We start from the raw sequence: 13,644 nt of genomic DNA, 5'->3' as shown, positions 1-13,644 counted from the left end.
ATTTTGTCAAAAAAAAGAAAAAAAAAAAAAAAACAACAACAACAACAACAACAACATGAAAATTTTCTTTCCTTTAGGTGGATAACGGTTAAGAAAAATATCATAACTGATTTAGATTTTTTTTGAACAGTAAGAAATTAAATAGGAATATACAAATCAATTACAACCAAATGTACAAGACATACGCATATCATGTACTTCAAAAAGTTCATGATCTGAAAGAAACAGACGTAATGTGATGGAGACTGTACATAGAAGAACAATCCCAAAATTAAAAAAATATGTGAGTGATGAATGCTTAGAATTCTATTTATTCATAGAAAATCACACATTATATGCTTCCAATAATTAACTGTGGTAAAATCCCAAAAAAACACTCAATTTACTTTTTTAATATTAGTATTGAGTGAATAATTGAATCAAAAGTTTCCAACCCTAAGAGAAGTTAGCACAAAGTTTCAGAGTCATAAAAATTACAGTAAAAGAAACTAGATACAAACGGAGGAAAACTTTAAATGAAGTTATTTAATAATAGAAGTTACAGCCGTAGATAATCAAACCTTATGAGCAAGAGATTTGTCACGGCATGATTATCTTAAGTGGGACTGGTAGTGCATGATCATTTGAATAGCTGTGCTGGGCTTCAGATGAGATGTTCATATCAATATTCAACCCTCAAGATCGCAAAACCTGTCATTCCTCAGATTTCTGCTTCATTCATCAACATGGGTCATTCAAGAACGATGAAACATTTGCATGACTAGGATAGTGTAAAATAGTTTCAAAATTAACACTTAATGCGTACTGGTAATTTGTTGGATAACATTATGATTTGATGAATGGATACATACTTCTAAGCGGAAAATAAAAGTTAAGTAAGGGCAAAAATTCATAAATCTAGATAACCATTTCCGAATTAAACGTCAAATAAATACCCAAGGAGGCCATATGCCTTGAACATGACAGTATTTTCATGTTGAGGACCTGAAATATGTGCACGAGGCAAAACCCGTTCCTCACCATTCTCCATGGCAACGGGTATACAACAAATGCATGGAAAAACATTTTAACTTAAAACTGTACGAGTGAAACAGAGGGAGCAACTTAAGGTGGAAAAACATATCATCGTCATTCTTTAGCTCACAACCAGCAATCTACTGACACTCCAAACGTAACAACACTCATTGTTTCAGGAGTGAAACCCATGTGAAAGGCCACTGACTCAGACCCCTGCGGTTGTTTAATCAAGATCACACCACCTTGAAGTGTTATACGGAGGTTTGTCATACTCCAGCTCTGCTAAGGCGCGCTTTCTCCTCTTCGTCAGCCAGTTTCAATCGCTTTTTAAACTCTTCCCACTCATAACGACAGCGATCTCGCACCTAAAACCATGGAAGCATAACCAGTACATGATGTCATAAACAAAGTACCTAACTTCATCAATGACATGCGAGGGAAAAATTCTCCAACATTCAATTGTTGCTTCAGTTTAAACTGTGTTGTAATTCAACTGTTTCTTTCTGAGCCACGTTTTTCAACGCATTGAAGAAGGTTCATGAATCCGTACTCATTACTGTTCACACCATGATATGGAGTAGATACAGAAACAAAACAGTACTAAAAACTCTTGATGCTTTGAAAGTATGTCAGTGCTAGGGAATGTTTTTTTTATACAGCACCACAAGAACCCATCACTAAGAGCATAACTTCGTCAGTAGTGAAACAGAAGGTAGGACATCATTGCTTATGTATTTTTGGCAATACGAAGGAACATACCGAGGTTACTGATGTCCATTTTGGTAGTGCAGGATCCTCAGCACCCTGACAAGACCAGAATTTCGTCAATCCAAAAATTACAAACAAATACAGATGAACCCAATTACAATACCGATAGTAATACTGTTTCGGAACAAGCTTGGCACATTTTGCATTAGGCATACGGAGGAAAAACCGGACAACATATCTTACACCAGCCACACGACTGAAATTGTAGACAAGTAACAAGAAAATATTGCTTTACTATAAACCATAACGAATAGCATTTCGACATTAGAACTGCGATCTCGGAAGAATCATAGAACGAGTGAATGGTTGTGAGGAACACAAACCGAGCTATTTAGAGATAGCACAACCCGATGTCGGATCCACTGAGCATCTACAACTCCAATTTTATCATGTGCAGGCTGCAAATCATCAAGACAAACCATTCAGTAGATGAGATATCCAACAATTCAGACAGAGACTGAGAAAATAACAACCAGAGTGATACTTCAACTAGTAGAAAGAAGTCCACCGAAGCTTGTGTCCATTTGTTGATGCAATTAGAAAGTTATGTAAGCTCTGCACCTACGACTGACGAAATTCAACTTCGTATAAACTTACCAGGGCACACCGCTTAAGCTCCATGTCCAGTCCCCACCCATGGATCAAGTCATTCTGTAAGCACACCACATTCACAAAATTGTGAGCAACACTAGTTGCCTAGTTGCATGTACAGTAAATAATTTTCTACGCCGGCACTTTAGGAAAAAATTGCTAGTAGTATTTCTCGATAAACCTTCAAGTGAAGACTCCTGACAGCAAGCACGGAACAAAATCTACATTCCACAAAAGGGTTCTGAAAACAATACACCTTTCACTCAAATTATATTCATGCGTGACATTTCACAATCGAACTTTTGGGGCAACACCTGTATCATATGCCAAACACATCTCCAGGCTGATCGTGAGAAAACAGGTGCCATAATCTCCACAAATCTGCAGTTGCGCGGAATTAGGTGACCCAAAATAATGCAGCACACACATCATGATACAGATTCTTAAGTCTAAATGATTCTAACGTAGCTGGCAACTAAAAAAAACATGATACTTGGCAGGACCTCATTAACGGACTAATACCTTCACCCCTGATCGAATATGATTTAACGTCTAAATTATATTTCTACAGCAAAGAATTAAAAAAACTGAATCAACAGAATCAACAGAGTGTTAATGAAGTATTACCCCGCACAAGGAGGCAATTGGGGATCCGAGCACCACCCCGCTTTCTCCGTAGTATTCCTGTGCAGGAAACAATGCATGAGGGTAATTGTTCTAGGAAGTAGTCTGTAAAACCCTCAGATTTCACGTAATATGTGTAAAAACTGCATTTCTCTCAAGATGTTCTTGTAAAAGTGTTAAAGGAAAGTTCAAAAACCTATGCAAGCAAACTATGAAATTTATTCAAGTGCTTCCTTTATTTTATTTTTTTCTCTCGCATTGCAACAGTACTAACTTAAGTCTTCAAGTACTGCGGGAATACGAGTTGCCTTAGATTATGTACAAATTAATACGTATACTGTTATTTGACCATGAGTGTAAGAAAATTGTCGAGACATGCTGAAAGGAGTATTTTTAGCAACTTTAACACGAGAAAAACCACAATAATAGACGAGCGCCAACTACTTACTTGTGAACATCGCTGTTACCAAGGCGTTTAGTCATTTCCCACGTTAAGCCTCGATCTGGTTCTAAACCTGGTTGTGATATTTCAAGTCCGTACTTCTTAACCAGTTCCATATACCTGAAGGCAGAGGTCCGGGTAACATCAAATTATGTGAAACGCGTGACGAGTTTAACATGCATTGTGCTCCAGGTATGCACCAATATATTAACATGGTAAAATGGACCGGCATTAAATTGTGAAAATCTCGTAACCACACAGGTGTTTCTCACGCCATTATCGGCATTACATTGTTAATTGTGATGCACTGAAAAACCTCGAACTTGAAACAGACATCTAATACAATACGAATAGGACTTCCAGCTCAAACACAATAATCTATATCACTTGCTGATGGAACAGTTAAAACGAGCTAGAAATTCGAAACAAACCCACTTCTCAGAGAACCTACTTTTCAGCATCAAAATGTTGTAAATCCAGATCCTCGTCCCAAATGAAAATATAATCGTACGCTTCAACGACATCGGGGTGCAGAAATCTTTTGGCATACCACCTAAGAATATCCCAACAGTGTTAATATATAAAATACAACGAATTGAAGAAAAACTTACATTCTCATGATAAAATTTCCAATGCTTTGGGGCTAGTCATTGTATCCATCATATAAAGAAAACCTCTTGCTGAGATACACAAAAGTAAAACGATAGAACATGTGCAGCGCAGTGTCAAAAGAACATACAGAGCACTCAGAAAAATAAACAAATAAATAAAAATAAATAATAAGATGCTGGCATACAAAGAGGCTAGCAAACTTGTAGCGTTGGCCCATATGACATGCAACAGTTACCATTTTGCTTGTTTTGGAGTGCTTATACGGATGGCGTATTTCGCCCACTCAAATTCGTCCCATTCGCTTACCTTCCCGTCATAATGGAACAGAACTATCTGCCAATCTTTTGAAAACTACAGACCAGACGCTAAGAATATATTAGCATTTTAATCTCGAAAAATATTCTTCCAATAGAAGCAACAACAATAGCTTACTTCGCTGACCCTAAACACATGGTTTCCATTAACTCGCAAGTCTTCACCAAGAGGTGAACCACACGGCAATATTACAAAACTTTACAGATTGCTTCAGATGGTTGGCAATCAGTGAGGTCAGTGAATACCTTCTGAACACACTCATTGACAAAGTCTTTTTGCTTAATTCCTACAGTTAGGGTCAATAGATACTTCGGCTTTATTAAAAGATCCTGCCATAAACAACCATTATGAAGAGGTTAGCCAGTAGTTTGGGGCAACAAACCATAAAATCTTGACTCAACAACCTCGGTCATTCCAGAAACAAAAGCAGTGACTATTAGTGCTACAACCTATTTCACTTTCCAGACTACCACATAATAGAAAAAGTAAAAAGACATACGAAATACACGAACCAGTTAACAGAGTCTCTAACTTTTGTTTCATGTTTAGCTCCAGAATTCGACATCAACGAAACTGTTAACATAAAAAAAGGACCTCACCTCCTCGGGCTTTCCCCACAACCTACGGGGGTAGAGATCCGTCAATGGGACGACTATTCCGCGTGGCAGATGTTCAGAACCTCGTGGAGGCAGAGAAGAGCAATTTACGGCATCCTCTGAGTCCTGAAACGAATTCATCCTTGTCATTGTTCCTCGAACGAATTCCAGCAGAATAAATTGTATTATTTAGGCGCTTCTTATCAAGGTAAAGTCATTAAGTAATGTAGGGATGCAACAGAGACAACACCACTGCAGTAATGATATTTTTCAGAAATTATTGTCTTCCCAAAATGCGGCATGTTTCAATTACAAGATTGAAAGAAAAGGAAGCATTGCTGAGATCTAAGCCGTGTGAAACAATCATAAAGACAGCGAACGGGAAGAAAAGTCAAAGAAAAAGAAAAAGAAAAGAAAAGAAAAGAAAAGAAAAAAAAAAAAAAAAAAACAACAACAACAACAACAACAGACGACACTGAAAAGCCTGGAGCGGATCAGAAGTGAGAATGTGAGTGGTTACTTTAGGGGCACGGGGGGGACAAAAGTCTTCAACATTGTATCTCTCGAAAGCTCCACTTGAATCGATAAGTGATGGAGGATTAGCAAACTAAGATTGGCACACCGCAAAGCTATTAGTGTACAAAGATCACAAAAAGAAGCTAAGATACTATCTAAGTATATTATTGTAGAGATACTAGTAAATACTTTCAAATAGTACCCACAGATAGGGATTTAAAAGGGTTCCATTGTTGTTTCGGACAGCTCTTACCTTCATGAAAGTAATTCCGACGATTATTCCAACAAAAACGCCCAGAACATGGGGCGCTAAAGACTTGATGGTCTCAACTCGCCTCCTTGGAAACCCGCTGCACAATAAGAGCGTCCAAATCATTATAGAACATTCTGAGGCACGCTGCCAACTGCACATAATCAAAGCAATCCACCAAAACACATCCACTTGTAGTTTAACTAATGAATAATTGCCATAATGTGACCTTCATTTTCCCGAAATCGTGAGGTTGAAACTGGGATTCTACAAAGTCACAGTAGTGTGTGCTCAAAAACCTGGAGATTTGTAAGGTATACACCTGACCTTCGAGACTCCGTTAACTAATCTTGAAGGATCAAACATCATCCACACTGTATAATACTTATTTCTAAGATAAAGATAAAAAATTAGGATTGGCGAATCGTCCTCTAAATCTTCTCCCCTTCAATGCCATGCAATAAGTCTTAGTGAACATATGATCTCGAAATCCCCACAGTGAACAGGTCATAATATTTTGCAATCGGACCAAATTCATTTCTCTCCACCGAACTTTGACGTAGATTGAGTTCGAATACGCAGTTGGAAATAAGGAGAAATATAACCAATCACTCGGACGCATTGTCACATATAATGCAGTGCATGCAGTATGAGAAAATTACACGGCAAGGATAGAACATAAAAATAAACCACAACAGTAGCACGTTTTAAATAAAGATGTGACGGAGCAGAGGGGAAGAAAATCACGAAACCTGACGACATTCATCAACAAAAACCACATTCAATAACACAACCTAAATGGTCGACTTGATTTTGAATTACTACCTTGTGACATCTTCTGAACCTTGAGCAAACACTTGATTCCTCCTGAGAAACGAGTAGTAAATAATAAGTTAGATTTCGGCAAGAAAAACATTAAAAACCGGCAACGTGACTCCTTATAGTTCTTATTCAAATCCATATATTCTTCGCAGTTCAAGCGGAATAGTATGGGAAAGAATTCTTAGCTGCACCTCAATACGCAGTAAATCCTATTTTACCACTAACCTGAATACAAAGTAGAAAACCTTCTACAGCAGTACCACAAAGCTAAGCCTCAAAGTCCTAGATCAACTCTTCTTAAGAGTCACCCTCGCAAAAAAGAAAGATGAACATTACCTCCGGGGTGTGAATGCCATAGTTGGAATTACCAACAAAAAAAAAAACAAAAGCTGAAGCGCTTCACATCAATACCGTCAACACCCACAGAACCCGCTGAATCTTCAAAATCCAACCTCCACGCCCATCAAACTCCACCAACCCCTACCAATCCTCCCACAAACATCTAGACCCAGAAATCCTGCCACCACACAGCTACCCAATTCCTTCAAAAACCCATCCCCAAGTTCAGATCGCAGCTACTCACACCTCTAGCAATCAAGCTCACAACTTCAACTCACTGATCGAAACCAGACCTTACACTCAAACTAACCCACAACCCAACCCAACTCAACTGTTATCTCTTAGTTATTCCCACAAGATGCTAAACCCTCGAGAGGGAAGCAAAGCAACAGTGGGACGAAGGCGGAGAGGCGAGAGACCGTTTCACCATGACCCGACATGAGGAAGGGGGAGCCAACAAACAAACAAACAAACCCACATGTAATGCAAGCAAGCAGTTAGCTGGCTGGCTAGGTGGGTTGGCCTGACTGACCACATTATTCCGATGATTCCACGATGAGGATGATGCAGTCTTCCTTCGTCTTCTTCGTCTTCTTCGTCTACTTCCCGCGAATCCCGATGCCCGCTGACCTCACTGTTTGCGCTGCTTCTACTACCACGCTCACCGAGGTCCTCCTCTCCATCGCTCTCCCCAATGATTGATTGACAGTGTGTGTGGATGCAATGGCTCTCTCTCTCTCTCACACTCGCTCACTCTCTTTGTCTCCAGCGTAGTAGCAGCACCCCTTTCTCTCAGCAAGCGGAAGCTGGGAAGATGAAGAAGCCCGTGGCCTTGGAAAGGGGGGGACACGGTTCTCCACCGCAAGGCCATGCCCTCCCTTCCCAACTTCGTACAATTCATTGTCCCACCCACACTTGCAATGAGGGCGTTGCTGGCCTTGTTAATATTATTATTATTATTATTATTAAGGAGGAGGAGGAGGTGGTGGTGGTGAGAATGTTTTCATGGGTTTTCTCATTTGTTGACACATTAGTTACAACGAATAGGTTTGTGTCCCAATCTCGCCCTTGCCAATGGGCTTTGAAAGCAAGGGAGATTGACACATGGATCAGAGTGGTGGCATGACTCACACCATGGCCTAGTGTGCGTCATTGAAACTTGTGTTGTTTTCACCATTTTCGAACAGATTAATTAGTTGTTTGAAGAGTTTGTTGATATTTTTATTACAATAAAAATAAAGTAAAATGTAATAGATTTGTGATCATTTCTTCTTTTTTTCTAGATTTTAAGATGGATGTGCTATCTAATAATTTTTTTAGAATATTGAGATTTTAATTTGCAAAATTTGAATTAATGTTGTAATAATGTTTGTAGGTTGTAATTTTAAGCATTATTTTTATAAAAATAGAGGTTTTTATTAATAATATGAAAAACAATTTACAATAAAACACATTACTAAAAACCTCTATTTTGGTCAATCTTTTTGCATTATATGTCTTATTTTGAATTTAATTATGACATTCAATATGAATATGGTATTTTAAGTAATATTTAAACTTATATATTTAGTAAATATTTGAAATAATTTATTTAAAAATAAGTATCTAAAACTATATAATATTTAAAATCCAATCTTGGTCTAAGATATTTTAATTCTTTATACTTAACAATATTTATTATATTATTTCTTTACTTTGTAATTAAATATTTTGATATAAGATTTTTTAATCAATTTTAATCATATATGAGTATTTTTTATAAACCTCATATATCTCCAATATTGTAGCAAGTCCAAATAATTTAATTATTTTCTTTCCAAAAAATTGATTTAATTTTATTCTTTGTATATAACATCTCAAATACTTTAAAATAATCATTCTATTAAATTAATTCTTAGCAATGTTATAATTATTACAAATATTCAATAAGAAGATTTTAATAATCATTTTAGAATATTCTATTAAGTTCTAGAAGGTTCTAAAAGATTTTAAAAATATTCAAATAGAAGCTTTTAAAAGATTTTTAGAAAGTTCTAAAAGATTCTTAAAGTATTATAATAGATTTTAGAATGTTTTAGGAAGATTAAAGAAATTGTCATAGATGCTTTCTATAGTTGCTTTGTCTTCAAGTAACATAAAAACTTCTCAAGAAGCTTCCTAATACCTAATATATATTTGAGTCAAGGTTGAAGAAATCCTTTGTCTCAACAACACATCTCTTGGAGCTCTAGTTCACCTTTCTCAGTATTGATCTTGTACTCATCTATTTTAATCAAGTTCTTACTAGCTTTATAAATTGATACTCTTTTGTTCAACTTCTTATTTGATCTCTTGCATAGTATATCCCAGATAATAATCAATCTTAACAATCTTAATCAAACCTTAATCAAATTTTAATACCCTTTGTGTATTATTTACTAAATTTTAAATAACATTATTAATATAAATAAATTAACATATATGATTAAAGATTATACATGGTCAAATTTTTTATCTTTAAGATATTACTCATAAAAAAATTCTAAAAATATTATTATATATATAATGTGATATCAATACTTATTTCTATGAAATTTCTAATTAAATTTAGTATTTAGAGTTTATTGTGACTAAACTAGTATGGTATTTTTTCTAAAGTAGAAATTGTATAGTTTTTAATTCTTTTTTATAAGAACAACCAAAAACAACTATTCTTTAAGTCTAAAAATGTTAAATTTTATATTTCTAAAAATAGGTCTTTTTTAAAACCACAAAATATATATATATATATATATTTTTAGATAGAAATCTTAAAATAGAACTTAAATAATAAGAATAAAATATAATTACTTAAATTTGAAAAAATTATAATATACAAAATGATTTTAAAGATTTTTTAATTAATGTCAAATATTTATGAAGAATTTCTTTTAAGTTACTATTTAATATTCAAATTTATCTATTAAAAAAAAAGAGCATAATAAAGATATCAAGACATAATATTAAGATTTCAAACATATTATTTACTTGACCTATTAGTTTATGTTGATTAATTTTTTCTTAATTATTATAATCAAAAATTGATAATATAAATATTTAAAAAAAATTATAATAGTATTATTAATAATTTCAAATAATAAATTATATTTAATGATATTATTTTATTATAATCTAATAACTAAGTCTACAAAAAAATAATTAAAAATATATAATTATTTTACATTTGAAAAAATATATTTATAATATGTCTTTAGTTTAATTATAATTTTTATTGACCACCAAAACCACAAATATCTTATGTCAATATACATCTTAAATCTTTAATAAATTCTCATAAAAATAACTTTTTGAGTAATAGAGCTAATAGATTTTATTGATATAATATGTTGCAAATAAAAAATTAAAATAAAATTTAACGATATCTCTTCATCTTAAAATTTGATGAACTAATGGTCAATTTCACACTGATTCAAATTAAAATTTGAATAAATTTTTTGAAATTGTGGTCTAAGATATAAAAAGCTTTTTTTGAAATTTTCCAATTTGTGTAAATTATGGTTAAAAGTATACATTTTAAAAGATTTTTAATGCCCAATGTTTTCTATACAAATACTTCTTATCATTAAATATAATGTCTTTTTAAAATAATATCTATTTTAAATATATTTTAGTCAAATTTAATAATAAAATATACTACAAAATATATTAATAAAAAAAATATAATTCTTTTGGTCTTAATAAACTCTTATCAATTCAATTAGGATAGTATAAAGTTAATACAAAGATCATTATCAATATAATGAAACAAGAAGTATTCAAAAATATAAGAGATTTTTTTCTTAGTTTTCTAATTTTAAATCATTATAAAATTTATTACGTAATCTAAGTATTAGAACAACATATAACAAGGTATAGATAAGATATTTATATAGAAATAGATGTTAGAACCATGAAAGTTTCTAAAATTAGAATTAATTTAGTGGACTAAGTAGAATCCACTATAGAATATTCTAAAAAGAATTTAGAGTCGTTTTGAAGATGGGGCCTATTAGAGAACCTTTTAGAAAAGGCTTACAATGGTTATTTAAATAGGACCCACCATAAAACCTTCTAGAAAGAATTTAAGGTTGTTATCTAAGTCGAATCCATTACTTGAAAACATTCTAGAAAGTCTAGGGTGGTAGAACAAAATATAATTAGGACTAGCCATGGCCTTTTGGGGCATCTCGTCAAGTATGGTTTTGAATCTTTTTTTCTAATACAATTGGATTATATATATATATTCTATCTTAATTCTAGTTGCTCAATTTTATCTACATGTTCTATTCTCTTTACTTCTGTTTAGTTTTGTTTTAATCCAGATTGTCTTATCTTGTAATGAGGTTTTATGTTGCAGTGGATTAAAAGGATCTTAGACTTTTAAGATAGACTGGTCCTATTTTATTGATATCAGAGCAAGTGTTAAATTGTTTACTTTTGGTAGCATGTGAATAGTCATCATTTAGTCCAAGATCAGTTATTGTCGTCATACTAGGTATTATGTTGAGGTTACTATGAGCTACTCTTAAAATAAAAAAAATCAATCAGGAGGTGAAAAGGCATTACAATAGTGAAGTCTAGTAGAGAAATTACAATATGGAAGATATGGCATAGCAATTCCAGATGGAGGCTCAAATATAACACCTCTTAGATCAGATAGCTACTTTGAAAAGGTAAATAAAAGTCTTGAGGACAAGAGAATTGACATCTACTAGGTTGAAATTGAGTAAGCCTAAGACATATTCTCAGACTTTAAGACAAGAAGATGTGTCTCAATAGCTCTCCAACATGTGTCAATACCTCCAATTATCTCAAGCAAATACTACTTAAGAAATTATATATATATATATATAGTTAGCTACTTGAGACATACGGCAGCCATTTGATGGCGACATTAAGTTGAAAGGCATCGAGTTCAAGGTGGATTTTGTGATAGAGAGAAGTCATCAAAAATCATAGAGTACGACCTACAATACGAAGTCTTATGCTGCTATTGAATATTATGGCATAATAACAAATGCCAATGGAGATTGATATCCTACAAGGATCATTGACACCACAAAGACAAAAAATATTGATGCACAAGGAATTTTGTTTCTATTGTCAAGAGCCAAACCTTCAGACTGGAGATTCTTCAAAATATCAAAATTCAAGCACCAGTAAGGCAAGGCAAGTTGACGGTCTTAAAACTCACAAAGTCAATAATGAGACAAAGCAAGAAAATAAAGCTCTCTAATAATGGTGCCAATAACTACTACTAGAAATAGCTACTATCTCTCAAAGACAAATGGTATGGCTTCAAAAAACTATAAAAAGATTTAATTGATACATCTAACATGACTACTAAAAAGATAATTATGTCAAGGACTTGTAGATTATGGTTCTACAAAAAATTACATTTCAATTGAAATTATTAACTAATTGTCATTGACATAAAATTGAAGAAGCTTTGAGAAGGTTCTAAGAGGTTCTAGAAGGTTCTAAGAAGGTTCTAATAGATTCTACGAAAGTTTCAAAAGATCATAGGAGATCCTAGAAGGTTCTAAGAGGTTTTACATGATTTAGAAAGTTGCCAAAGAAGGATCTTAAGCTTGCTTTATTTTCAAGCTTCTTGCAAAATTCTTAAGAAGCTTTCTAAGACTTAATATATATAGGGGTTGAGACTAAGGAGATCCTTAGTCTTGACAATTCACTTCTTGTGGTCTAGCCAAGATCTTCTTATTTTTTATCTAGTTATTGTTCTAATATCAAGTTAATTCCATTTCTTGATCTTGAATCCTTGTCTATATATAGTCTCTAATAGTTTGTCAAGACTATTATAAAATAATATTAAAAGCTTGATCTTTTTTGACAAAGAGTAGATTACTCCTCTTTTTGAATATATTATAGCATTCTAGAAGTTGTTGAATACTCTCTCCTAGGCTAATATATATATATATATATATATATATATATATATATATTTTAATATTCTTTTGGTTTTTTCTTTTATATCATAGATTCAATTTTTTTTTCTTTTCTTTTAAATGCCTATGTTTCTCTAATTTTCTATGGCAAAAGATAGAAAAGTCAATATGAAAAACTCCAAAGAAATCAAGTTAGATTCTAATATTAATGCTTTTGAGCATTGAGAATTAAGACAAAGATTTTGTCAAAATAGAATGAAGAACTATATATGACTATACATAATGGTCAAAGAGCGTGAGTGCTTCAACTACCACATCAAATGGCAATAGATGTTCCAAATTCTCAAATGACTATATCTACTTTGACAACCATGGAAGGTGAATCTACTCAAGATAATGATCTAACAACAATAACAGCAAAAGATCAGCATTTTGGACAAGTTTGATGGCACCCGCTCAAAATTTTGTGGGTTTGTAAACTAAATATGATTAATTACCTTACTTCAATTTCAATAATATTCCATTGAAACATCTTCTGTTGCTTTGGTTAGAACCTTGCTCTAAGATCAAGCTTTATCTTAATTTGCTCCATTATTTGAAAAGAATTTTTTTATATTGCATATTTTTGAAGTATTTTGGTAGCATTTGGTGAACACAATAAGGTTCATTCTTTAACAATTAAAAATCAATGCCTTCAATAATGAAAACATTCTACATCAATGTATGTCTGAGATTTTGATAATTAGAATATGATATAAATTCGGAAGAAGATGCATTAATGAGCCAATTTCATTGAGGATTAAGAAACGATGTCAAAGACTTATTCTT

The 13,644-nt window shown here is 33.1% G+C and overlaps 1 protein-coding gene across 5 annotated transcripts; it reads right to left on the bottom strand.

The window, feature by feature from the left end:
• Positions 1-888: 888 nt before the first annotated feature.
• On the bottom strand, positions 889-7,774 carry LOC112289890 (uncharacterized). Of its 5 annotated transcripts, none has more exons than XM_090254876.1 (16): positions 7,425-7,774; positions 6,890-7,070; positions 6,557-6,598; positions 5,735-5,831; positions 5,486-5,572; positions 4,969-5,091; positions 4,615-4,698; positions 4,290-4,405; positions 3,894-3,995; positions 3,449-3,562; positions 3,004-3,060; positions 2,691-2,757; positions 2,383-2,436; positions 2,109-2,183; positions 1,777-1,821; positions 889-1,382 (listed from the first exon to the last, which is right to left on the bottom strand). In XM_090254876.1, the coding sequence occupies exons 2-16, from the start codon at positions 6,907-6,909 to the stop codon at positions 1,284-1,286; spliced, it is 1,182 nt and encodes a 393-aa protein (XP_090111002.1). In that variant the 5' UTR covers positions 6,910-7,070; positions 7,425-7,774; the 3' UTR covers positions 889-1,283. The 5 variants fall into 5 exon arrangements, 4 of the variants coding, with proteins under 4 accessions (XP_090111002.1, XP_090111003.1, XP_024391368.1 ...); XM_090254877.1 differs by having other exon boundaries at positions 6,890-6,991; positions 7,425-7,705; XR_016505797.1 differs by having other exon boundaries at positions 950-1,382; positions 2,633-2,757; positions 7,425-7,664.
• Positions 7,775-13,644: the final 5,870 nt, after the last annotated feature.

Source organism: Physcomitrium patens, chromosome 12 (genome assembly GCF_059467195.1).
Source record: "Physcomitrium patens ecotype Gransden chromosome 12, ASM5946719v1, whole genome shotgun sequence".
Lineage (NCBI taxonomy): Eukaryota > Viridiplantae > Streptophyta > Bryopsida > Funariales > Funariaceae > Physcomitrium > Physcomitrium patens.
Note: the sequence above shows the minus strand (reverse complement) of the source record. Positions and strands in the feature narration are given on the sequence as shown.